This window comes from Gavialis gangeticus, unplaced genomic scaffold, assembly GCF_001723915.1.
Source record: "Gavialis gangeticus isolate Ggan-Ray unplaced genomic scaffold, GavGan_comp1, whole genome shotgun sequence".
Classification (NCBI taxonomy): Eukaryota; Metazoa; Chordata; order Crocodylia; family Gavialidae; genus Gavialis; species Gavialis gangeticus.
The window spans coordinates 49,135,866-49,161,777 of NW_017729024.1; the positions used below are offsets into that span (position 1 = coordinate 49,135,866).

General features: G+C 43.7%; 2 protein-coding genes across 3 annotated transcripts in view; one reads left to right on the forward strand and one right to left on the reverse strand.

Annotated features, from left to right (window-relative positions):
* PLPPR1 (phospholipid phosphatase related 1) overlaps nt 1–13,255 on the forward strand; it is a 296,435-nt gene extending 283,180 nt beyond the window's left edge. For both annotated transcript variants that reach the window (XM_019517067.1, XM_019517068.1), the window contains 3 exons: nt 5,945–6,121; nt 8,173–8,304; nt 11,679–13,255. In XM_019517067.1, coding sequence (XP_019372612.1) covers nt 5,945–6,121; nt 8,173–8,304; nt 11,679–11,711 — 342 coding nt within the window. In that variant the 3' untranslated portion in view covers nt 11,712–13,255. The remainder of the gene's footprint in view (nt 1–5,944; nt 6,122–8,172; nt 8,305–11,678) is intronic.
* A 5,480-nt stretch (nt 13,256–18,735) lies between these two features.
* On the reverse strand, nt 18,736–25,026 carry LOC109297368 (acyl-coenzyme A amino acid N-acyltransferase 1-like). Its single transcript, XM_019517069.1, is given in 4 exon segments — nt 18,736–19,478; nt 20,485–20,687; nt 22,697–23,174; nt 24,992–25,026. Coding segments are annotated over 3 exon segments (1,263 nt in total). The 5' UTR covers nt 23,160–23,174; nt 24,992–25,026; the 3' UTR covers nt 18,736–18,881.
* Between the last annotated feature and the right edge of the window lie 886 nt (nt 25,027–25,912).

Genomic DNA, 25,912 nt, shown 5'->3' on the forward strand with positions numbered 1-25,912 from the left:
TAAAAAAAATAAATTAGAAATATTCATGAGTATGCTAATAACTCGTGGCAGAGATATCAGTGAGAAATAGATATTTCATAACTACAAACGTGTTGTAATGTAAAACTTACCCAGGCCACATTAATTCTTACCAACTATCCCCCAGTTGCTGAGCAAGCTCGCAGCAAAGCTTGACAAAAGCCAACTACCAGCTCTTCTGACTGAAGCTAACATAGTAGACTGGGTACAATTTGTAGTTAGGGTCAGGGCATGGAACTGCAACCACCTTTTTGAAGATAAAGGATGAGCTTTTATGAATGGATAGAAAACAGACATTGCTTCTCAACTGCCCAGACTTCTCTGATGTCTTTGACATTGTTGACCATGAGATATTGCTGTTTCATCTGAGTAGGCAAGGGAGGAGGGTCAAGTGAAAAGCTTCCCAATCAGCAGCAGGTCTGTCACAAGTGGCACAGGCAGTCTCTGTGTGTGGTGTATGGCAGATAAGAAAGGGAGCAGCAGATAGGGCAGGGAGCAGAAAGCAGAACAGCAGGTTAGGCAGGGGGTAGGGACCAGAAAGCAGAGCAGCAGTCATGGTGCAGTTTCCACAGGCTTGAAGGAACAAACCCTACAGCGTAGTTTAGAGGTACTCTTGGTTTCCTCGCTGGCTCCAAACTCATCCATTGCAGCACTTAGAAGTACCACGCTCCTATCATCTCACTTGGTTGTATCTTCGCCACGTCTCAGATGGAGTACAACAATGTTATGCATTTGGAAATGAATTTTTCAGTGCTTAGAAAACTTTCAGCCAGTACAGAATGCTGTAGTTATGTCTCCTTAGCAATGCAGGCTGCCATAAAACCATCGGTCCCACCCCCACCCTTTATGTTGGCTTTACATAGAATTTCAGGTAGAGTTCAAGATTTTGGTCCTTATCCCCAAGCTACTCTATCACCTGATCCCAGGACATCTAAGACTGCTTAAAGCTCCAGGATGGAGTCTAAAATGAACAGCTGTACTTCTCTGACACAATGCCAGTCCCTGGAAGAAACCCATCTGTGTAAGTAAGAGAACTTTCTTGGAGGCTGGTCTGAAACAAGTCTATGAACCCTCCCAGGAGCAATGGACCACCACCAACCTCCCCATCTTTTTCCTCAAGGGCAAGGGACATTTTTTTGACCGTGCCTGCTCTAGCAGAGATATAAGGCAATATATATGTTTACTTAAAAATACAGGAAAGAAAACAGACAGAAACAAGACACTCCATAGTGTTTGCTTCTGTCCCTAAAAGGAAGATGAGAGAAGAAACTTGTGCCCACTGCTGGTCAGGTGGCTAGCTGCACTCCTCAAAGGGACATGGGTATTGTGGCAAAAAGAATAGAATGGCTATTTATGTAATCGAATCATCCCATTGTTGCTGTATGTAAATGTAGATCTCTCTTGCTTTCTTCCCTTTTTAGCCATCCTCTTTTTATGTTCATATTCTCTAAAATACAATCCATGTTTTGTAAAAACAAAAGTTTTTCTTGAGGAAGGCCACTATCCATGGAAGGTTTTCCCAACATCCACAAGAGTGCAAGTGCCAACAATATTCAGCTTTGAAACTTCCCCTTAAATTGAGAGAGGAAAGATGTTGTATGAAACTACAATAATTTCCTAAATTTAGTTTGGAGGGGTGATAGCCATCCAAGCGAGAAAACTACTGTGATTATTCTTGTCTGACTGCCTGCCTAACACAGGCCAGGGAACTACCCTGGGATTCCTGCATCAAGACCTTAATTTATGGATGAACTGAAGCATGACTTTTGGGAAAATACCTAGTCTTTAGTGCAAGCATCCTGCTAATGAAGAATGTAATGTTCTTATGGTTAATTACCCTCACTGTTAATATTTTTCATCTAAATACAAGTTTATGTTTTTCCTCCTAGACTCATTGTCTTTCAGTCACAGTGGGCTTGCCCAATTGTAATGTTAGTTAGTTTTTTTCCCCATGTGAATAATCCAAGCCCCCTCGACTTCCCTCCAAGAAAACAAATATGAGTGAAGGTTTTTTTCGCCCTGTATTACAGAATTTGCAGTTATCACAGCAGGTCCCGACTGTTGGTTTCAAGAGCTGATCATTTTCCCTGGGATACTATGAAATAACTCACTCCAGCAACACTTGACTAGTAGGCAGAGAATAACACTGCTCACTCATATAATACAGTTCTGACTCCCAGTTGATCCTTTGAATTGTTTTCTTGGGGCAGAGATGCAAAGGGAAAAAAGAATTGGTGTAATTATTCATACCACTGTGTTTCATTTTTATGTCTTGTTTTCCATTGTTTCCATAGAAAACCTTTATTATGACTTGGCACCTTGTAACAATAGTCATCTTATTCCAATTTATCAAGAATGAGTGGGTAAAGAGTGCCCCCTACTGTCCATTTCTGACCATTACTTCTCATGTATAATTTGTAAATCTTTACTAAACATAGGAATGGCGGGCTGTCACAGGCTATCTGTTTTATATCATCCCGTTGCTCACCTGATCAAGCTCCTAAGATCTAGTTTGGCTGTTTGGTCCCTCTAGTCCTGTTGCTAGTCTGAAGCACCTCATCCTATGATGGTTAAAGGACTTCTTTATCCAGCAAGTCCAAGAGCCCTTTTGCAGGTGATGAAGTCATACAGTCCCTTCCATAAATCAGGCATGTTTCATCTTTCACGTGCTTGGGTAGATAAAGGCTGCCTGTATATTTTGCCTGAGAAATAAATCTTTATGACTAACTAAGCCTTGTAATTCTGAGTGGTGTAATTAATTGATCAGAGCAGCACAGATGTGATTTTACACAAAAGCTGCTGTGCTGTCTGCCTTGCATATTGTATAGTAAGGGGCCAAATTCAGTTGGCATGCACAGAGCTCCATGGTACTGAAATGCTGCACTTGCATCGGGGTGGATAAGAGTGTAGTATAGCCTGTGTAGTGAGCAGTGGGAGTTGATAGTAGACTCCTCCACTCCAGTCTCATGCTTGTCTTTTCCATTCCCATTTGTGTTCACATAAGGTTGCAGCTAAGCCATTTTGCTTCTTCCTCTAGTCAGCCATCACAGTAAGTGAATGCAGAAAGGGGGGGGGGGAGGGAGGCGGGGCAGGGAGCGGCTCTTACCACACTGGCTAGTGAGGTGCAGCAGCTTCCCCAAACCAAGAAGAGGAAATGAGGAAAATGGGTTTAGATTAAGGGAGAACTGCATGGATAGATGCATATAGGGAAAAGAGAGAGGAAAAACCTTGAGAACGTGGAGTAAGGGCACAGCAATTTCTTTGGAAATGGAATATTTAGTACCTCAGTAGTTGCATTCACCTACCCCAAGAGAATCCATGTGCATTTAGCCATATCCTTTGAAGAGCAGAGCTCCTCATATATAGTTACCATTATCAGAGATTATGGTATGCTACAGTAATGTCATGTCCACTCCACCTGATTGTCAGGATTTTGGGATGTGTGCAAGAGAGAAAGAGAGAACAAGGATAAGCACCTAGTTGGTGCTCATCATCCCCAGATGCTGGAACACATCAGCAGAACTTGAGGTCAGGAAAACAGACCTTACGATGACAGGCTGATCTATGAGGATCTTTAGCCTGGAAAAGCGCAGGCTCAGGGGTGATCTGATGGCCACCTGTAAGTTTATCAGGGGTGACCACCAGGATCTGGGGGAACGTTTGTTCACCAGAGCGCCCCAAGGGATGACGAGGTTGAATGGTTATAAACTACTACAAGACCGTTTCAGGCTGGACATAAGGAAGAATTTCTTTACTGTCTGAGCCCCCAAGGTCTGGAACAGCCTGCCATCAGAGGTGGTTCAAGCACCTACATTGAACACCTTCAAGAGAAAATTGGATGCTTATCTTGCTAGGATCCTATGACCCCAGCTGACTTCCTGCCCTTTGGGCAGGGGGCTGGACTCGATGATCTTCCAAGGTCCCTTCCAGCCCTAATGTCTATGAAATCTGTGAAACTTGTAAAATGATACTCAGCACTTTGATACCCAGTATCGCCACTGGCTCAGGAAAGAATTACAGCCAAGCCAAGCCTTGTAGTACCAGTACCAGAGCCAGCAGCTTGGAGTTGGTTTCCCATCCTCTACTCTACTCCATGCAGTTAGTATGAAAGCAAAGCAGATCTTTGACCCTTCCCTCCCTGGAGAATATGGAGAAGGGGCACAGTAATTTTGTTGCCAGTAGAAGGTTTGGTAGCTAAATAGCAGGCTTCAGGCACCTCAAAAGGATCCATGTACATTTAGCCTGACCCTGTAAAGAGCAGAGCTCCTTGCGTGCACTGCTGTGCAGCTACCAAGCTGCATTCACTCATGAACCTTCTACCCCTGAGACAAGACCACATATATGGGAATGAGTCTTTGCAGGGGCCTGCAGAAAACACGCACAGAGAGCCATGCAGTGGTGTGGTTACAGAAAACAAAGCTGCAGGGGGCAAATTCTATGAAAAATGGAAATGTTCTCTCAAGGGTCATTAGTCAAATATCACTGGCCACAAATCACAGTATTTTCAGCTTTGAGGTTTCGGGTTTTCAAACAGCAACAACAAAATGGATTTCTTTTTCTGAAGGAAAGAGGACACACAAAAATGATTTTCACTTCATCAAACTCCCACAACCACCACCGCCAGTTTTCCATAATGGATGGGTTTTGACCTGCCTTAGGAACTACCAAGAAAATGCCAGAAGAGAACTTGTGCTCCTAGACCAAGAGTCCTCTCTGTGGCTTTGCAATCCTTCTTTTTGCCAGCAAGGAGGGAGATGGTTCTTTCTCTGATCAGACCTATACATTGTGGGTTAAGTCCAGACAGCAATGTATTTGGGGACATCCTATTCTAATATATATTCCAAACAGATTTTTCTGGTCAGCCCAGTCACTTAAACTGAAGGCCCCTGGTTGCTTTCCTACTTACGGATGGCAGTGCCCGATATTACTGCAATGTAGAGTCATATGTTATCAGAGAGATTTTTTAGCAGACGCAACTATAGGCATCAACTTTGCTCAACAAGCCAAGCTGTGCTTTGGAAGGTAAAAAAAAAATGCACTTAACTTACCACTGAAGAGGATTCATTGTGTTTACTTCATTATCATTGTGCTGTCAAATTTTGTTTTCTGTTACAGTATCTTTGTATTCATGTTACTCCTGTAATCACAGGCTCTGGAATTAGTACTTTTAAATTGATCCTAACATAGTTTATTTTCTTTGTCAAAAATGCCTTTCAAATTAAAATAAGCTGGCAAAACCTAGATCTACTTAAGAAATGCTTTGGAGGACAAGGAAAGTTCCTACTGTATAATTATATTTTCAGTCTCCTGTTGGTGGGGAAAAAAGGCCTTCCCATAATCTGCTCCATTTCCCATCCATTGTTAAGTCCCAGAGTCTCCATGCAACAGACAAACAAACAAGGAAAAAAGCCTAATTGGTTGCTAAGGGTCTATTTTTTACAAACTTGAAACTGCTTCACAGCTTATGCACTTCGTTGACTCAGGCAGTATCTCTGTGCTATAGTAACTGGGTAGACACATGGCCAGGTAGGACACAGATCCCCTGGCTCACATGCAGTAGGGGTTATGCATTGTGAGTGCTGAGACAAGTGTACTGTACTGTTTCAGTTATATGTCAACCCCAAATACTCAAATTCAGTTTTAGAAAAAATCTGCTTTTCTCTGAATATAAATCAATAGGTACAGTTAAAAATCTTGAAATGATGTTGCCATTTATACCAGCCCAGTGACCTGGCATGACTGAGTGGACATTTGACATTCTGGAGTTGATGCTCTCCAATATCATTTTTTTTTCCTTCAGAGATCATCCTCTGGTCTGAGCCCCCTCATTCTCAGGGGTTTGTCTAGTTCCTAGCTTGATGTGACATATCTAAGTGACAAGTGAGCTGCATGCGTTTTTTCACATGCGGCTTGCACTGTTTTTCAGATGTACATCACAAGCACAATTAAAACAAAGAGCAGCAGGCTAGCAAAACCTGTCCTGTGTCTGGGAACCCTCTGTGCTGCCTTCCTGACTGGGCTAAATCGCGTTTCTGAGTATCGAAACCACTGTTCGGATGTGATTGCAGGCTTCATCCTGGGAAGTGCGGTGGCTTTGTTTCTGGTAAGCCATCAGTCCCTACCCCTCTCCATCGCCACCCAATCCAAAGACAACTTAACATTAAAAAAAAATCTTGTATTATTCTCTTGTTGCCTATCACAGCTAACTAATCAAGCTGCCAGCAATTACTTCTAATGTAATCTATTTGGATTTATCTTCTAAGCATATCCTAAAATGAAGTCAGGCTGATATGAATTAATTAATAAGGTTAATGCAATGACATCCTGGTATCTACACAATTATTTTAGTTACTGTACAGGGCCTTCCTGGTGCTGTCCTGGGGAAGAGCTTTTAAGATGCAGTAAAATGCAGCTGATGTCAGAAAGGAGCCTGACTTCTCTAAATGTGAGAACCATGGCACCCACATTTCACAAGCTTCATTGGCTGCCTGTTGCATGACAAATGTGGGATTCAAGAGCTTACCCTTGGTATATAAGGCTCTAAACAAAGGGCCATTTTGGTACAGGGCAGGCATGAAACAAGTGCAGTAGAAATCAGGATCAGACAAAGACTGACTTCCTGTCATACCACTTGGAGACAAGGATTGCTCATGCTCACCCCTTCTCCCAGGGGATGGCATTGGATGATCAAGAGTGCCAGCCAGGTCCTTCCAAACAAAGGCCCTGGTATCAACCGTGCTTACCGAGGCCACTACTGGCACCTGTCCCTTGCTTCCTGCTGTGCATAGCAGGGTATTGGTGCTGTGCTTGGAGATGGTTTGCAAGGTCTTTTTTCTCTCTTTCTTGAGATCACTTCAGGTCACTTCAGATGGTTTTAATGAGAAATGTGCCTGGTTCCCTTTTAATGAAACACCCAATATCCATTGCCTTTGACTACTTGGGAATAAATGTGGATGCTGCTCCTGGGCCTGCTGAAAGCTCTCAAACAGTAATTCCAGAGAAACATCCTTTCAGAAATAGAGTCCATACTAACAAATGTGCAAGCATCCCATATCTTGGGAGCAGACAGGAGGGTCCTTCCCAAGGCAGGGTACTTGTAATTTCTTTGTGTTAGGAAGGGCATTATAGAGCCTGGTCATCCATGAGCTATCCAGACACTTTTGATGGAACAGGAGGCCAGATTCAGCCTTCAGTTGCTCAGACTTACTCCTTTTGGGAATCACAGCCACATGTCTTGAGGCAGTGATGCTCGGCCCTTGCCTCACTACAAAGTTCTGCTATCAGCCTTACGTTGGCGATGGATGTGAAGAGCTCACATCCCTGTAGCTAATGTGGCTTACAAGTCAACCTCTAGTGTGGTTCAACTCTGCTGGCAGATAGTGTCTTCTGTTACGAGAGCTTCTGTGTTTTGGGCGAGCTGGTGTAGCTTGGGTGGACCAAAAACTACTTCTGCCAATAAAGCTATGTAAATGCCAGGGGATGCATCGCTCCTTTAATGAAGATGAGCCTCATCAGGCATTGGTGTTAATCAAAGAACCGTGGCACCATAAGCTTCCTGAAGTGAATAAGGGCAGTTATATTCCTGTTCAAGAAGACTCCTAAACATGTATGTAGTTGCAGGTTTTGCATTATTCGTAATTCGTAATTCAGGGAAAATATGCCCAATGCACACAGTAAAAGAAAAAAAGTGAAAAGCTGCGGGTGCCAAGTTAAAGAGCCACTTGTAGCTTGGGAGCTGTGGACCAAACAACAGTGTCTTAAGGTAATATTTGACCTAGGGAATACAGTGCCAATTGCAGTCGGTGGTTCTAAAAGAATACAGCACTTATAATCAAGGCTTCTCTTCTCTGAGAGAGAATAGAATAAGAATGGCTCGTGCCTACAGGGTACAGTTACACTGGGTTACTAAGGTAAGCCCGTACTCACAGCTGTGTCAGTCACACTGCTAGTTGTCCAGCACTGGGACAGAGATGACCTTGAGCCAAATCCTCAGATCCAGCCACATCCCAAAATCTGCAAGAGTTTTTAACAGTACCAAGTTAATGGACAGGGATGGAGATTCTTTTATAGTGAGGTTCTAGCTAATTATTCCACGTGGGCAGCCTATGCTGACCTCTTTTGTTTTGTTTTTTTTTTTCCCCCCACATCATGTAGGGAATATGTGTTGTCCATAACTTTAGAGGAACACATGGAGCTCCTTCTAAACCGAAGCCTGAAGACCCACGAGGAGTTCCCCTCATGGCGTTTCCCAGGGTGGAAAGTCCTCTGGAGACGTTGAGTGCCCAGGTAGTGTAAATTACTGCATTACAGCCTTCAGAAAAGCTGTCAGTCACAGCTGGGTAAAAACTGGTTTAACACTACAGTTCAAACATGTAAAATGTACAGCCCTGGTACAGCTCTACCAGCAGAAAAGGGAGCAGCACTGGGTGAGTTGAGCTCAGATACATGTAGCACTGACATAGCCTGAAATCCCAGAGTTGTAAATGTTCTGCTGCCAGAGACATGTCTCTCTAAATGGAGAGGCAAGAGTTTGCATGGGCAGTGCCTTTGCACATGCTTCTTCAGAAGTGAATTTTCAGGTGTTTTTCCTCGCATGTTGGAACAGAATACTGGGTAGGGAGGGAGGTTGGATAATCCAGTCTAACTTTGAGGCTTTCTTGGTGCTGTCTCTCTCTCCCTAAGGACTAACACTAGTGCATGTGCATGTAATGCAGAGCAGAGACTTTTAGGCGCAGACAGAAGTGCAGCTCCCCGCTGTAATTGAGAATGCTTTGCAGGAAGCGTTCTGAGTTGCAATGATTCCCTGAACCAAACAGAAGTTCACTGTTGTTTCCAGGGGGGAGGGATGTAGCTGCTGGCTGCCAGTAGCAATGGTCCCTCTTCCCTGCCAGCTCCCTGCCATTTTTTCAGAATGGGAGAGTGAAGGGATCAGAGAGAGCTCATTCTAGGGGTTCCCCAGCCAGTGCTGGAGGGTGGGATGGGTGAATTGGAGCCCACCCCCACCACACACCTTGGGAGGCTCCAGTACACCCACCCCACCCCTAATGGGGACTGAAAAAGCCCCAGACTGAATGCCCTCTGCTCTTGTTCCTCCTTCCCATTCTGAAAACAGCTACAGACTGGGAGACAGGGCAGACATACGTTACAGAAGATGCTCTGTTTTGAAATGTCTTCATTTGTTCACACTCATGCAATGAAGGTTAAATTTTTCATCTGACTGGCCATTTCTTAAGCAGTCTGCAGCCATGCACTTGTGTTTTATTGTGGCTTTAGGCCCCTTTCTGTGGCCAGATCAGGTAAAAATTATCACTTCTGTGTGCACTATGTGGCTCTTGGCATGCTCAGCAATTCAATAATAGTAATAACTAATAAATTAATAAGTAATGTAAGTAATAAAAAATACCTGTTCGCTAACACAGCAGCAGAAAAGCACCATACTTTTACTTTGTTTGCAACCTAATAAGAGACTAGTGGGACAAATTTTCCCATTTATATCCACCTGGTCCTATTATATTTCACTGGATTGTACCAGGGTAAGTGAGATGATTTAACACAGCAATTTCAAGGCAGAATATGTGCTGTTGACTAGGAAAGTGCAGTTTATTAATTAATTTCTTCTGTGCTGCCTCGTGTACAGGTGTAAAATATACTTTCCACAGAGTTCCTGTTTAAGACATCATAGCACCTAAAAAACATCACTGCACTCCACAGATATGAATTTATACAGGGAGATTTGAGCTATTTAGAAAATGAAGGGTTTATGTTTTTTGGGGATATTTTTTTTTTCCTGTGGAAACTTTTTTTCAAATTAACTGAAAACAATTTTTGAGGCTTGGGTTTTCAGCTTTCATTGAAAAATCCAAAAGTATTAGAGGAAAGGTAACACTTCTTGTGACAGTTCTGTTTTAATAAAATTGCAAGTATCAATTCAACAAAAGTTTTTATGGAATTTTTTCAGCCAGCTCTGACAGGTGGTGGGAGGGAGGAGGGGTGTAGAAAAATTGCTTCCAGCTTGTAAAATGATACATATGACTACAAAAGCCAGATATTCAGGTTTGTTTCAGCATTCATACTGCACCAGAAGAAAGTCCCCATTGGTACTCACATTCACAGTACATGAGACATCTATAATGTTTGTCTTTCCACAAAGGGAAAAACATCTGTGGCACTTCGACATTTGTGGCATTAATACCATAAGCCAAAATCTCTTTCCAGGGTTCAAGAATAAGGTCTGGTCCAAAGCCCAGAGAAGTCAGTGAACCTCTCTCCACTGATGTCAGTGGGCTCTGGATTAGTCTTGGAATAAGAAAACACATACAGCATGCATGAAAACACAGAAAATGTAGCTTTACTCTGAACCTATTCTATGTAGCTGTGGGAGTGGGCACTCATTAGAGTTTCCCCAAATTATGAGGGTTTCTACAGAGGGTCCCACATCTTTTCTTGTGCCTCTCAAATATCACAGTCATGAAATGGCCCATCCCCTCAGTGTAACAGTGCAAGGTGTTAATTGGCAGCTGACTGTGTCCATACACCATGGGCGTGTCTACATGTGTGCATTTACTGCGCAGTAACCGAAATTACTGCACAGTATGAGTGCACATCTACACATGCACATCCATACTGTGCAGTAAATATGGAAGCTTATGCTGACTTAAGCATAAATTTGATACCTGCATCATGCAGGTATCTAATTTATACCCAATTAGTTACTGCACAGTAATGCACTTGTAGATGCCTTACTGTGTAGTAACACTGTGTGTGTGGACTGACTTGGGACTAACTTTAGTCCCAAGTCTGTCCACACACACTGTTAATGCACTTCAATGCCTGCATGTGTAAACGGTGGCCTATTACCACTTACTGCACAGTAAATTTAAGAGGGCATAAATGCACATGGAGACATGCCCAGTGTCTACCTCTCCATTGTTCCATGACTGGTTATTGTTGCACTGTTTGCCTGTATGGGATATTGTTTGTTCGTGAAGTAAACTCTAAAGCTGAAAACCACTTTAGTGTGATTCAGCTAAGGAGACCTGACATGCCTTCTTTTTCTCCATGTTCAACCATGTGCAACATTTGTCATGGGGAGCCTGCTCCCTTTTCTCCAGCATTCTGCTCACACAAAAGCAAAATGGCTTAGACCTCACTTTACATCACAATAATGAGCAATGCATCTCAATTAATACACTTTGTAGATGCACTGGCATGTGTCCATGGACAGAGAGCCTGGTCCACTTGATGAGGAAAGGAGTATTTTCCCTGAGGCTGTTTGTTACCCCGTGGCACCAAGGTTCTCAAGAGCAGCAGTGAGTGTGTATCGCTCAGTTCTGCAGTGCCCATACAGGACCTGATTTTCAAAGGGTCAATGCCCTCCATGTTCTGAAAAGTAGGCCCCTTAAAGGTGCCATAAGTTGGGTACCTGCAAAATTGAGACAACTAGAATCAATAATCTCTCCTGGAAATCTTGGCCTGAGTTAAAAGCAAGCTACAATAGTCTTTGCTGTGACCTCTTCCCTCTAAGCCCTTAATTATTGGGGGGAGCTCATTTTTACAGCTCCTAGTTCCCATATAAAGACTTTCCAAGGTTCTCAAATATTTAGACACTTCCTTAAAGATGTGCCAGAAATATTCATGTATTTGCATTTTCCTTCCTATAGAACCACTCTGCCTCTATGACTGAAGTAACCTGAGATGGAAGGTGGCGACAGAAGCTATTTTTATTACCCTCCAGTACAATACTCCAAGACACACAGTTACTAAATGTCAGACTGTGACGACCAGTATTATGTTATGTCTAGTTAGAGGCTGATGTTTTTGTACATTTTTTGTATGAGGAAGTGATGTAGCTTGCCCTGATTTTTTGTCAGCTTTAATATATTTATGCCAGAATTTAAAAACAAAAACTACAAAAACTACAAAAAAAAACCCAAACCCTTTTCTTGTTTAAAGTGTGCACTGAGGAACTACATCTATGGAATTGTTGATGTTATGTGATATTTGTACACAAACATTTTTTTTTGGTTTTATATACATTGAAATAAAAATAATTCTAATAATTCCCTTTTACCTTTTGTTACCATAAGGAATGCTTTTGACAAAGGGCCAGATTCTGGTCTCAGCAGCCTCGGTGTAAATCAGAAAAAACTGCCTAAATTTACTCCAGATCTGAGCAACTGTGATCAGGAATCTAGCCTAAAATTCCTAACAGCATTCAGCTTCAGTTCAGCAAGTTACTTAAGTGAGTGACTGGTCACAGTCTGTTTTGTTGGACTATTCAGAAACTTCAAATTAAGCATGTCCTCAAGTACCTTGCTAAACCAAGGGGTGGGTGAGTGGGTTAGGAAAGCCAGAGGATTGTGCTATTTATTCAAGAATGACAAATGATATGGTCAGTGGTTTTTTGTTTAGTTTTTAATGGACTTTGTGATGAGGACATGTTGGATGCTTAGAAAATACTACATTATTCTATAATAATGGCTGTAAATGCTACAGTTGACAACAGCACTTTCAAATCCTGAACTCAGAAACAGCTTCTGCATGAGGTTACGATAGAAAGAGATGTTAAGATGTATGAGGCCATTACTATGGATTTTTGTAGTATTTCTGTCACATAAATGTTTCATGATTGCATTATAAGGTCAAAACGTGAACTTGAGGCTGTGTCATGCTTACAACTGGTGCCAATGAGACAACGAGGAGTAACACCACTAACAACCTTAATGGAATTATGTAGGATTCAGACTGGTGTGTCCAAGGAGTCAGGGGGCCTTCATGGTCTACCTTGGTTTAGGTGCCCAGATTTCATTGTAGGGCTCCAGTGAGTCATAGAAGTAACTGGCACGGTCTGCAATAGCTAAATCCACATTTTTGTAAATCATATCATACAGAGTTTATATCAAAACTGCTATTTTACAGTTTGCACAGTATTGTTAAAAAAAATTAAAATGAAATGGGGGGCGGGGAGGGATTGGGCAATGAAACGCAATGATGACCATTTATGACGTATAGAACCGGAGCAAGTTTCATTTCATGGCTTTTACTTGTTTCTAGGGAATTTCCGCATCTCATTCTTCTAGCATGGTGATATCTGATGTGTGTCTCCTTTAAAAAATGGAGCCTCTGTCTGTACTTTTACTGGAATGTTTACCTGACACTTCCATGTTGGTTCTTCTTGGCTCTTTTTGTATATTTTTTTTCCAAAACAGATGAAAAAAAATTATCACAAAAAATTGCATCCAGGATTCTGTCATTTGTTTGTGACCTGGAGAAATCTGGGGGATACTCTTTGTGTCTTGCTTTACAGTGATACAACAGAACAACTCTGAGTGTCTTCCTGGGGCTCTGGTATTTTATAGTCTTGGGCATGGGAGAACATGGAAACTAGAATTGGTATGTGAGCCTGAGTGACCACAGATGGGACCCTCAGTGGCGCTCAACCTTCCCTTTTATGGCTTTATCCAATGCCTGTTTAAATCAGAAGGTGAATCTCCATTGAACTGATCTGGCTTTGAATAAGGCTTTACATTACTGTACTAAGAACATGGTTCATTACCAAAGGTTGCTGGCAGTGGGTACTGTCTCCCACTGGTATCAGAAAATAGTTTTGCTGATCTTGTGAGTGCCAGCCATTTCCGTAGTCTGACCAGCCTCATCCAGTGATTGAAAAGTCATTTGTTTTGGGGGGGTTTTCCAAGGAACAGAGGAGCATCCAGAGGACTGCATGTCTGCCAACCATTTTCCTAGTGCCGGCATATTTTAGTTGCCAGCTCTTCCATATTTAGGGTCTACCTGCACTAGTGGGAATTCTTCTACTGCTGCTTCTCTGACCCAGATGAACAGAGAGAGGTTCATCCCTGATATGCTTGGGTTAAGCTAGAGGTGTAGCTAGGCAGTTCTGCACCCTAGGCAGTGGTGTCACACGGGGCAGTGGTGGAGGCTGGCATAGGTATAGCAGAGAAAACCAGGCATTAATGCAGAAGTTGCTGCCAAAATGTGCATTGAGCAGTAATTGAAAAGCTGAAATTCTGCATCAAAAAAAGGAGGTCTGAGGGTTAATTGACACCTCCTCCTGAAGCAACGGCTTCCCTGGGAGTGAACCTCCCGGCAACGCCAACCCTGTGGCTGCTGCTCTGCCCTCCCTGTTCATAATGTGCCTAGCACTGGACCTGGCTGCAAGAGCCACTGTATGGAAGGTGCAGAGTGGGGAGGGCAGGGGAATGAGGTGTTCCCCCAGCTACGTTCTGGCACCCCCGTTTAGGCAGCACACAAGGTGCAAGCCCTGCTCACTACTGGCTAGAGCTCTTTTGGCAAATATCACATTTTCCCACAGCAAATTCATTTTTTTTCAAAGGGCGTTTCCAGTCAGGAAATCACTGCAACAGAAAATCCACAAACCACTCTAATTAGTACATCCAAAGGCCACTTGTCTACTCTCAACTTGTGGAGCTGCACATGCAATGTGTGTGTAACATTCAACATTTTCTTAATATAGATGAAACTTAGTTGATGTCTTGATGGCTAATGGTTTACTTCCATCTAGCAGGGTGAGATGAAGAAAAATCTATACTTCTGCCTGGCGAAGAAACCACACCATGACTGGTAATGGGCACATAGACTGATTTAAATACAGTTTAAACCTGGAGTAGACAGACATAAAAGCCTGTTAAATCACTTTAAAATTGCTTCGAACAAGTCAGAATTGTACTTGGGACATCAAGTACTCTTCTGTAATAGTTTACTGTGAAACAGTTGTGTTATGTGTGGATGCCAAGCTTGCAGTGACTTGGGTCTAGCTGTCCCCCAGGCATCCCACACTTCATCACTCATCACCCCCATTTCCTCCACCACTGTACATGGCTGGAACTCTGCTGCTTGTTTTTTCCCCCTTTGTTGGAACTTTTTATCAATGAGGTCCCTTGCACTGCTATCTTTCTAACAACCAGCCCCTCATCACGCACTCCACAACCCCTGGGAGCCCAAAAACATAGGTCTAAGCATTTTCTCCCCCTCTTAGATACCCCAAGTCAAGCAAGCACACTGCAGAGTCCAGTCAAGTACAGGTAACTGAACTTTATTGAACTCATGTTTAGGAGAGAAGAGAAAGAAAAGTACAAACACTGCCAGCCACAAGTCACCAAACCATTCAGACCCTCCCAAAGCATAGGTGCAGGGCACTGCTTATGTGGACACCTCTGGCCTCCAACAATTATGAACCAGTTCCCAATCAGCAACATTTTGAAAAGGTCCACTTGTGATATATATTCACATTCATTGTGAACACATGTCCATTGTCAGAGCATGGACATGGATAGATACCCCAGATACACATACTGACTAGCTTGATCTCTTACTACAGGGAAGGTTGCACAGACCCAGATTTTTAAGGGAATTTAAAGGTATTTTGGCACTGCTCCACTGAGTCTCCAGACTCTCTCTGCACTGAAGACAGACACTTCTAGGAATCTGGCCATGAAGGAATTAAGCAGCTTCATTTAATTTTCAAGAGACTTAGGGCCAGGTTTTAAAGGTATTTAGATGCCTAATCTGCATTTATTGAATGGGATCTTAGGGCCTAAATACCTGTAAACATATAGGCTTTAGACATGATTTGCAAAAGATCTGAAGTTCCCACGTACTTGAAATTATGGAAGTTGGGCCCTTTGTTTCTTGTTTTGATGTCAACTTACATGAGGAGCCAGAAATAAAATGGTACCACTTTGCCCTTGAGTCAAACCCACAAGCACTATGTACCGAAAATGTTCTCAGTCAGACAGGTAGCTCACCTGAGTGTCTCGTGCTATAGGACGTGTACATTACTATGTTTTTAAAAGACAGTTGGATAAAATGACAATTGTTTTTAATTACTTGGGTGGTGAGTAGTAACATGGAGCTCTTTTCATTGGCGATCAGTCAGTGCATCATTTTTGTGTAGTATCATACTCACAGCTGGTGGGCGCATCTCCATTAACTTTCAAGGAGCTATGCATATCTGCAGCTGGGAGACTTTAATTTGCAAGGTACTTTCAAACATATTTAAGTCAATGGGTTACCTTAAAGAATGAAATGACCCTTTAATTCATGTGCTTACTGGTGTGGAGACTGGCAGCATCTCTGCTGACATTTTCCTAGCAAGACCTTGTCTTTCAGCTTATGTGTTGATCAAAAAATATGTATAATGATTGTAAGAATGCAGATACAATCAATATATGTGGCAACAGGGAGAAAACTAGCAGATGTTAAACTGTAGTGGACAAATTTTTTTTCTAGTACTTATTTCTAAGTTCTAGAATTTTTACTAAGTGTTTGTATTTTTGGAAAATGGGACATGTCACTAATAGCAGAGTTCAGTGTTTATGCTGCACCTCTCTTCTCACATGTCTAAGGCCATACAAAACTTTTGACAGTATTTCCCCAAACCAAGTAAAATAAGTCTGAAACATGATGTTACTAAAAGGCACAAATGTGGCTTAGCAAATCTGGGCCAAGTTCCAGATGAACTCAGATGAAGCCTGGTTTTAGTGTACACATCTACATACTTTGCATAATTTCTACACATATTTGCATAATTTCACCACTTCTAAAAATATGGGTTTGCTCATAGGAAAACAGCTTCGGGTAGTGCTCATCATAGCTGCAAACCTGGAAAAGTGTTGCATGAAACTTTACAAAAAGAAGTCACCTGCCTCTCATGTCACAGATCTGTGACAATTGCTGAATGTATTGTAGCTAGAGATATGCATGGACTTGCTCCAACTGTTATTGATTTACTAGATGGTAACTGGCCAGGTGGCAGCATTGCTGAGAAAAGATCTTGGGATTCTTGTGGATCACTAACTTGATATGAGTTACCAATGTGATACAATTGTAAAAAAAGCAAGTGCAATTTTGGGCTACATCAACAGCAGTATTAAATGTAAGACATGGCAAGTGATAGTGCCACTCTGCTTGGTGCTGGTTGGGCCTCATCTAAAGTATTGCATGCAGTTCTATGCTCCACACTTATAAGGATGTGAAATTAGAGAAAGTCCACACTTAGGTGACAAAACCAATCAAGGGGCTAGAAGGCAAACATCACTAGGAAAGTTGAAAGAACTGTGCTTGCAGAAAAGGCCATTAAGGGGACATGATTTCATAGACATTAGGGCTGGAAGGGACCTCGGAAGATCATCGAGTCCAGCTGCCTGCTCCAGGGGCAGGAAGTCAGCAGAGGTCATAGGATCCCAGCAAGATAAACATCCAAATTTCTCTTGAAGGCGTTCAAAGTAGGTGCTTGAACCACCTCCAGTGGCAGTCTATTCCAAACCCTGGGGGCTTGGACAGTAAAGAACTTCTTCCTTACGTCCAGCCTGAAACGGTTTCGCAGTAGTTTATAACCATTCGACCTCATCATCCCTTGGGGCGCTCTGGTGAATAAATGTTCCCCCAGATCCTGGTGGTCACCGCTGATAAACTTATCGGTGGCCATCAGATCACCCCTGAGCCTGCGCTTTTCCAGACTAAAGAGCCCCATGGCTCTCAGCCTGTTGTCGTAAGGTCTGTTTTCCTGACCTCTGATCATGTGCGTGGCTCTTCTCTGGACTCTCTCAAGCTTCTCCACATCCTTTTTGAATTGTGGAGCCCAAAACTGGACGCAGTACTCCAGCTGCAGCCTCACCAAGGCCAAGTACAGGGGGAGAATGATGTTCCGGGATTTGCTTGAGAAGCATCTATGGATGCAAGCCAGCATTTTGGTCACTTTACTAGCCGCAGCATCACACTGAAGGCTCACGTTCATCTTGTAGTTAATCATGACCCCCAAGTCCTTTTCATCCGTAGTGCTAGCCAGCGTAGCACTGCCAAGCCCATAAGGATGTTGCGGGTTTTTCCTCCCAAGGTGGAGAACCTTGCATTTTTCAGTGTTGAACACCATCAGGTTCTCGTCCGCCCATTTCCTGAGCCGGTCAAGGTCATCTTGGATCACTCGCCTGTCCTCAGGCATGGATGCTTTACCCCAAAGTTTGGTGTCATTGGCGAACTTGACCAGTCCACTTCTGATACCAATGTCCACATCATTAATGAAGATGTTGAATAGTGTCAGCCCAAGGACAGAGCCTTGAGGGACTCCACAGGTCACAGCACAACACAACGATTGACTTCTGTCAACCACCACCGTCTGGGTCCGACCACGGAGCCAATTCCCCAGCCAGCAGATCGTGGTGAAGCTGCAGCCACAGTTGGCCAGTTTTGCTAGAAGGTGATCATGGGATACCAGATAGAAGGCTTTTTTAAAGTCAAAATATGCAACATCAATGATAAATGTCTTCAAAGACCAGAAAGGCTGCCATACAGAAAACTCCCTTGGTCCAGAGCATAGGATATGAAGCAATGGCTTTAAATTTCAGTGAAACAGGTTAAGATTATAGCTCAGTTTAACTTCCTTACTGTTAGTATAGTAAGGGAGTGGAATAGACTGTACTGGGAGGTTGTGGATTCTCCTTCATTGGGGGTTTTCAGAGAAGAGATTGCATAAGCTTTGGTCAAGGACAGTTTAGGAATGGCATTCCTGCATTTGATCAGAGGATGGCAGCAGATGGCCCTTGAGATCTCTTCCTATCTTATGACTAGAGGAAGCTGGAACAGATCCCCCACATCCCTGTTGGATGCAATCAGCCTTGTCAATGCACTTGCAATTCTCACCTGCTATTAGCTGTCACCCTGCAAAACAAGATACCTGTGTGAAGTGATTGGAAATGCTTTTAATATCTGGTGTGGTGAATTTCCATGTGGTGAGGCTCCCAAATGGCAGCTTCTTCCCAGTATTTATTGATTAGGTACCTGGAAGGCAGGAGCACAGATATTCCTTGGTCTGTGCCTCCCTGTATTCAAAGCCTGCTGCTTCCAGCTGGGTAGAGGTGTTGCCAGAGGAATTTCTGGATCTCCTTCCAGGAATGCTCCTGTGCTGCAACATGGGACTGGGCTTCCCCTCCCCATACCACAGGCCTGAAGAAAAAGAAGCTCCATGAGTGGTGGCAGAAAGGTGATCCTGGCGGCTCAATCAGGTGTCCGGGACCTGGATAGCAAAGCATTCTGTAGTTCTTTCTTCCATGCCTCCTCATCCTCTCCATCACTTTCTCGGCAAATGCTTTGCTGTTGTAGTTCCTGTCATTCTCCCCCACAATGAAGAGGATTTTGGCCTCGGTTTGTTCTACAGGTAGGATGCTCTCTTGACTTTCTTCAGTGTGAATGACATCAACCATGTTAGAGAGTTCCATTAGTCCCAAGGGTGTGAACCTGATGCATTCTATCTTGTAAGGGATTGGATTGATGTGCAGATTCCGGTAGCGGAGCGGCATCCCATGGAGGGCATGGGTTGAGTTAATGGAAACTACTGCTTTGATGTTGGGCAAAAATGATGCCATGGCCAGTGCAATCTCAGCACCTTTGCATATTGAGACCAAGCCAACCCCCGGCCCTCCTACCTACAAACACCAAAGAGAAATGGGTTAAGGATTTTTCAAAAATGCACCCCTGAACTGTGCAAGGCAGTATGCAAAATTGCACATGCACGTACATGCCATATAGTTGCAAATTACCAATTAGCTACATGCAAAGGTACAGTCTTGCACTTGGACCCGGCACATTCATGCAGATAAACCCACAAAATTGTGAATATTAATCCCAAACAACCACCTTTCAAAATCCTTCTTCAGAAAAATGAATGAATTCCCCATTTTTTACTAGTTGAATGTGGCTGTGATAATTATCTGGGGAACTAGTTCTGCCCCATTTCCCCTGCAGTGCACATGTCAGTTGTACCTGTGCCTTTTGACAGCTAGGCAGACTTTGATGGCTGTCTTGACCCTACTTCCTTCCTTAGTCACAGTATGTAGTACTGGGAGAGAGTCAAGTCATGAGCTTTGTAGCTCTGTTTTCTTACTGGCCTGCTCTATGGTGTTGGATAGGGGTCAGGTCGGCAAACTACAGCCCATGGAACTGTGCTTTGGTGGCAATCTGTGACTGGAGGCTCTGACCACACCACAGCCAGTCAGTGGAAACTTTGGTGGGAGTGGGGGGATGCTCTGCCTGTTCCATATCACAGTGGAGCAGTGGGGGCTTTGGCAGAATGCTAAGCTCCACCCACACCACACCTGGGTAGCAGGGAGAATTAGAGGTGCTAATATCTGCCTATTCAGACCCAAGTTGAGTCATTCCTGCCCACTGCCAAAAAAGGCTGCCAATCGGGAATACAGTAATCTATGGAGAAGGCCATTTATGAGAGAGAGTCTACCAAAGACCGAACTCAGCTAGAGGAGAATGAAGCACTGTATGTGGCCCTCATTGTCCTCCCTAGGAGGTGGGGAATGCCCTGTTAATGATCACAGGAAGAGTGTGAAGGGCGACAGTCTGCAGAGGTGTTTTGGCTGAGTCCAGCAGTGGTTGGGCTAGGGGGAAACGAGGGTGAGCTTATCTGCGAATGGAATGTACCTTGGGGTGTCTCAAGAGGATGTTGACGGCTTCCTCAAAGTATTCCAGATCCACCTCAACTAGCATCTCAGGCAGGTCTTCATAACCAAAGTACGCCAGGGCAAGTGCAGCGAAACCACGACTGGCGAGAAGACTGGCTCAAAATTCAATGAGTCTACCCACACTGCCGAACAGGTCAATCAGTCCTGAGAAAGGACCTTCTCCTAAGGAGATGAAAAAGAAACCAGAATGAATGACTCTGTCTGAGAGAGGCAAGGTTGGGAGTCCTTCCTAACACCTCACAGGACTCAGATTCATAGATGTTAGGGGCTGGGAGAGACCTTACAAGATCATGGAGTCCAGCCCCCCCTGCACTTGAGCAGGAAAGACTCTACTTTTCTGTTCTTACCCCATGAAGGCAATTCCTGGAATTGGAGATGAATTCATCTATAAGCCAGACACAGCATCAGAGAATCATCTAGAAACCAAGGACAAGAACCTAGCCTACTAATGAAAAGTGGGGCCCAGCAGAGATGGAATTTAGTTCCCTGCTACACTCTCATCTACCAGCTCCACCCTGATGCAAACAAGGCTCTTCTATATTAGAGAGTGATGATGTGTGTGACTGAGTCTCTACCTTGATGGCTCTGCCCTTTCTAACTCCAAACTGGATAAAAAAGACCCAAGGACCATTGTGCCACACCTTCTTTTGTAAATATTATTGTCATCATCATTTAGATTTAAGTCCCAACCTTTCTAGAAGGGTTCACAACAGCCTCAAACAACCCACAATATAAAGAAACAGCAACAGACTCCCCAGTCAATACCCTAAAACTACAGATTCCTCCTTGCAGTACAGAGTTTATTTCATTAAATAATAGAATGTATTCTAAGAGATTCCCTGCTTGCCACAGATAAATTGCAGAGAATGGCATCTGCGCTACCACTTCATCAGCTTTAGTTCTCCAAAAGATTTTTTCATTTGACATCTACCAAGCTTGGCCAACAAACACTCCAAACTTCAGCTTCCTGTTTCCTATTTACAGCACTCACCTTAATCACCCTCTAACCCCATAGCCCCTCTTTCAAAGCACCTTTATGTCCGAAAAAACACCAAGTTGAGCATTCAACAAGAGAGACCTACCATTGGTTCCCAGCTGTGGACAAACCAGGGAACTCTGCTAAATGTAAGTAATTTGTTTCATAATACCCAAAGGATTCAATCAGGTCTGTGCCTTTGCTGCCAGTACAAAGCCACAAATGCAGAGTTAGAATTAGTCCTTGCCTACTACAGTTGAGAGAGTTGCGCTCTCTCAACACATAATGCAATAAAACCAAATCCAGGGAAACTCCCAGATTTGTTCTCTGGTAGTACATGTAAAAGCTTTTTATGTTGCCACTGAATGTTAAAGGCAGAATTGTAGAGGAGAAAAGCCTTTCCTTGGATTTCTGTTATTTTATTTATTGGCAATCTAGGCTACAGACATTCCTGCGATTAGACCATGAACTTCATAATTTTCCTAATGATGTACAGAGCTTCCTTGTAAAATTAGAACATGCTACTGTACACCATACATGGCCAATCTACAGCGTGGGTGCCACAAGAGGCATGGGCAGCCTGTGTGTGTGTGATATATGGCAGACTGAGGAGGGGACAGGACACGCACACAGTTAGATGGAACTGGGATAAAAGAAACAAAGGGAACTGGGTGAAAACATCAAGAGAAAGTGAGAGGAGTCACTTGGGAATTTGAACAAAGAGACTCTGCCGTGTGTATGTTTGCACTCCTGATCTGTGAACTTGTTTTTAGCATAGCTTCTGGAGTTCGCTGGCAGGGTTATATGTAGCTCCTGCAAACTTTAAGCAAGCCCTAGAAATTTTCTGACTAGGATTTTGAGCTCCTCAACAGGAGTGTTTTCAGTTGAAAATGCATCCCAAAAGACATATTACTAGTCAAGCAACATCACCTCACAAGATCCAGGACTCCAGTCTCAGCTAGCCAGCAAAGTTCAGGTTTTGAACATTCATAATAAACTTACTGTGGTCAAACTACTGGGGTACTGGCCAGGAGTCGTTAGGAGAAACTATTAGGCAAATAATTTGCTGTGACAACAAATACTTTGACATAACATAATTTGGAGAAGCTTGTCATCAGTAGACATTTCCTGACCCACAAAATCAGTATGTAGGCTGGATTCACTGAGCTGTGGAAATGAGATGGAGGTCTTTCACCTGGTGGGAGGAAGAGGGCCCCATGCACTCTGCTGTCACTGATCAGGATTCATTGGACTCCCGGTGCCACATGCCATCTTTCCACAGTCTGGCTTGTCACAGGCTGATCATGGGGTGTGGAAACCAAGTGGAATGAGCTGAACAAATCCAGGCTCACGTGGAATGGACTCTGCATCACATCTCGTTTCATCAACCTGTGAAACATCTTTTCTGGTTTCAGGAACTGGAAAAGACCCATGGGGTGCACGCCAGCATAATCTCCTCCCAGAGCAGCAGCTTGCTCCAAATCAACCTCACCAGCCTCATCAGACCTGTAGAAAGCTCTGGACTGGAAAAGCACCCCCTTCTCATCTGTCAAAGAGGCTTGGAGGGTCACCAGCTCAGAGGGAGCCAAGCCAGAGACATGGATTTTCACTGGTTCATCAACAAGGGATGTCCTTGGGGTGACTGTGAGCTTGGCCATTGCCAAAGCAGAGCTCTGGTAGGAAGCACAAGATAAAGGAGACAGAGAAAGTGAAATTGGGAACATCAAACATGACACAATGTGAACTGTGAGATAATGGTAGATGTACCTTATTAAATCAGGTCATCCAGTCCATCAGGACAAGCTTCCCATAATTCTTGTCAAACTGGCTTAGTTGCAAGAACATAGGGAACTTAGCTTGAAATTTTGTTTTTTGTTCCAGGAAACTTTAGCCCAGAGGGAATGTTCAGTGATAAGACAAGATGCTCAGCTGCCAGCTCCCTCCTTGGAAAGGCTTATACTGCAACTAATATTTAAACACAGCGGCCCTGGAGTTGCGAGGGCTAAACTTCCCAGGATTTACAGCAGAAGGGTTTGAGAGCCCACTGAATGGGACCAACTGTAACTCCTTTATTTCACTGGCACAACTAAACAAGTCAGGGACTGGTTCAGTAAAACTCCCATAATTTCTTCCATGCAAGGCCCCTGGAGTCACAAGCATTCATGCATTTGGTCTTGGCACTCCTGTGACGGATGGCACGATCACCAGAGAACTCTTTATGTTAGTGCAAAGGCACTAGTACAGAAGGGGAACTTTTCTGTTCCTTACCTGCTGTGCTGCCTCCAAAGGCACGTGCTAATGCCTGAAAGCAGTCATTTCAGTCCGTTAATTTTTGGTCATGTTCCAAAATGTGTATGGCATACCAGCATTGGTATTTCTAGTTCTGTTTTCAGCAGGTAAAGACAGAGCACCTAAATGACTCGGCCAAAACTATGCCACAGAACCAGAAGATAATGAATCTACTTCTGCCTCTCTATCTTTGTTCAATCTTAGTTAAGACGGGGAGGTTCCTGTTCTGGCAACCTGAACAAATTCCTTCTGTCCAGAGCCAACTTTCTCTCTCTCTCTCCAGAAGGGGTTCAGTGTGTCCCTTCTCTCCCTCTAATCACAGTATGTTCATAGCTTTTTTACCCCCTGTTCTCGTCCCCTCTCCTGCCTTTGCAGACAGCAGAAGAGCGCTGGGTCCCTGCCAACACAGGGACAGGTTTTTAAAGGTGCTACAGCTCCAGAGGTGCAGCTAGCATCGATTTCAGTAGGTATTCTGGCTCTTGGGCACCTCAGAAAATCCCACTCGGAAAACCTTTTCATTTTTAGGTCGCTGAATACCTCGCACAAATCTGGCCCTCCACACTCCACTGGAGCAGATGTGGTGTCCAGTTCCTACCTTTGCCTTCCATTCTTCACAAACAGCTCTGACTCCTATGTTCAAAAACCCTCAAGCCTGATCTGGTCTCATTACAAGTTAGTCCAGCTCCTCCTCCCCACAACATCCTTTTTTTTGTTGTTCTTTTAAAGAAATTTTTCATGTTTCAAGCCAAATCAAGTTCAAATCTGTGAGTCAGTCCAGAACCATAAATGGCCCTACAACCAACAAACATCCTCCCCCCCCACCAGGGGCTTCAGATATTTCCAGAGTCTTTCGGCAGGCATCATATGTGCAGGCCCAAGCCTGGAGGCTTGGGGTTCAGATGCCCCCAGGTTTCACCTGCCCTCAGCCATATGGCTGCAGAAGCAAGCTAGGGAGGAACCTCCCATTTCCATAAAGTGGGCTTTAAGCCCCAACACCTCAGCGGGTACTAAACCACGCCAGAAGAACAGTTATCCGTGAGTACACTTAAGTAAAACTGCCTTCATGGCCCCAGATACTTGGTGTTTTCCCTGCCAGGTAAAGTAAGCTTACCACAAGGATAGGTTAGTGCAGCCCATCTGAATAAGAGTTAACTTGTCAGGCTGAGGGGTAGCTCTGCAACATCAGGAACACCCTACCTACCTGAAGACTCCAGGTTTCTCTTGAGCCAGAGAGGGTCAAGCAGCTTCTGAGCAAATGGGGGAAAGGCTACCACACCAGCAGGGGCAAACTCCTATTTGCCATACTGCCTTCCAAACTCCCCTCCCTTTTCCATAGTTCAGTTTCCTCCCTTCTGTCACCCGAACAGAAGGAAAGCAGGAAGCAATAGGGCAAGTAACAAAAAGAGGAGGGTTTCAGCATAGGAACAGATAACTGTATTGGGTAACCCTTTCCTTGCCAAGTAGTAATTTTGCGGGGCAAAGAGTGTACATTGTTCCTGAGAGCTTTTCAGCAAGGATCAGCAGTGTTGCAAACACCTATACTTCTGCCAGAGATCAGGAAGCAGAGGATAAAGAGGGTGAACTGAGAGGCCCATGCATACTTAACCATGTAGTACAGAACACAATGCTACGATTTAAGCAGTTAAATAATAATCCATCAGGTTACAGAGTGCAATAAGTGAAACAAGCTTTCTCAGTACTGGCAAGGATCCTTGGTCACTTGCTGATGGATCCTTCTATCCCTTGGTTCTGACACCTCCCAGGATTGCTCTGAATGTCCCCTTTTATCTCTTTCCTTACATGCTTTCCCCTCAACTAACCATGATAATCATGTCAGTGTTAGCGCATTAACAAACCCTCTTATTTCAACAGGATTCTAGCTCACTTCATACAATTCACTTTTTTAACATAAAAAAACAGAACATGAAGTTACTATAGGCAATAGTCTTAAATACTCTAAGTACTTTCCAAAATGCAGCCATTACCTGCAGCCATAACTTAGTGTTGCAGCCTTAACTAACAGTGTTGCAAAGAGCTTTGCTATCACCAGGGCTCCTAACAGGTGTATTGAGAAAGGGGGCTTCAGACTCCTTGCAGTAATTATGGACCTGCCCCTTGTTTT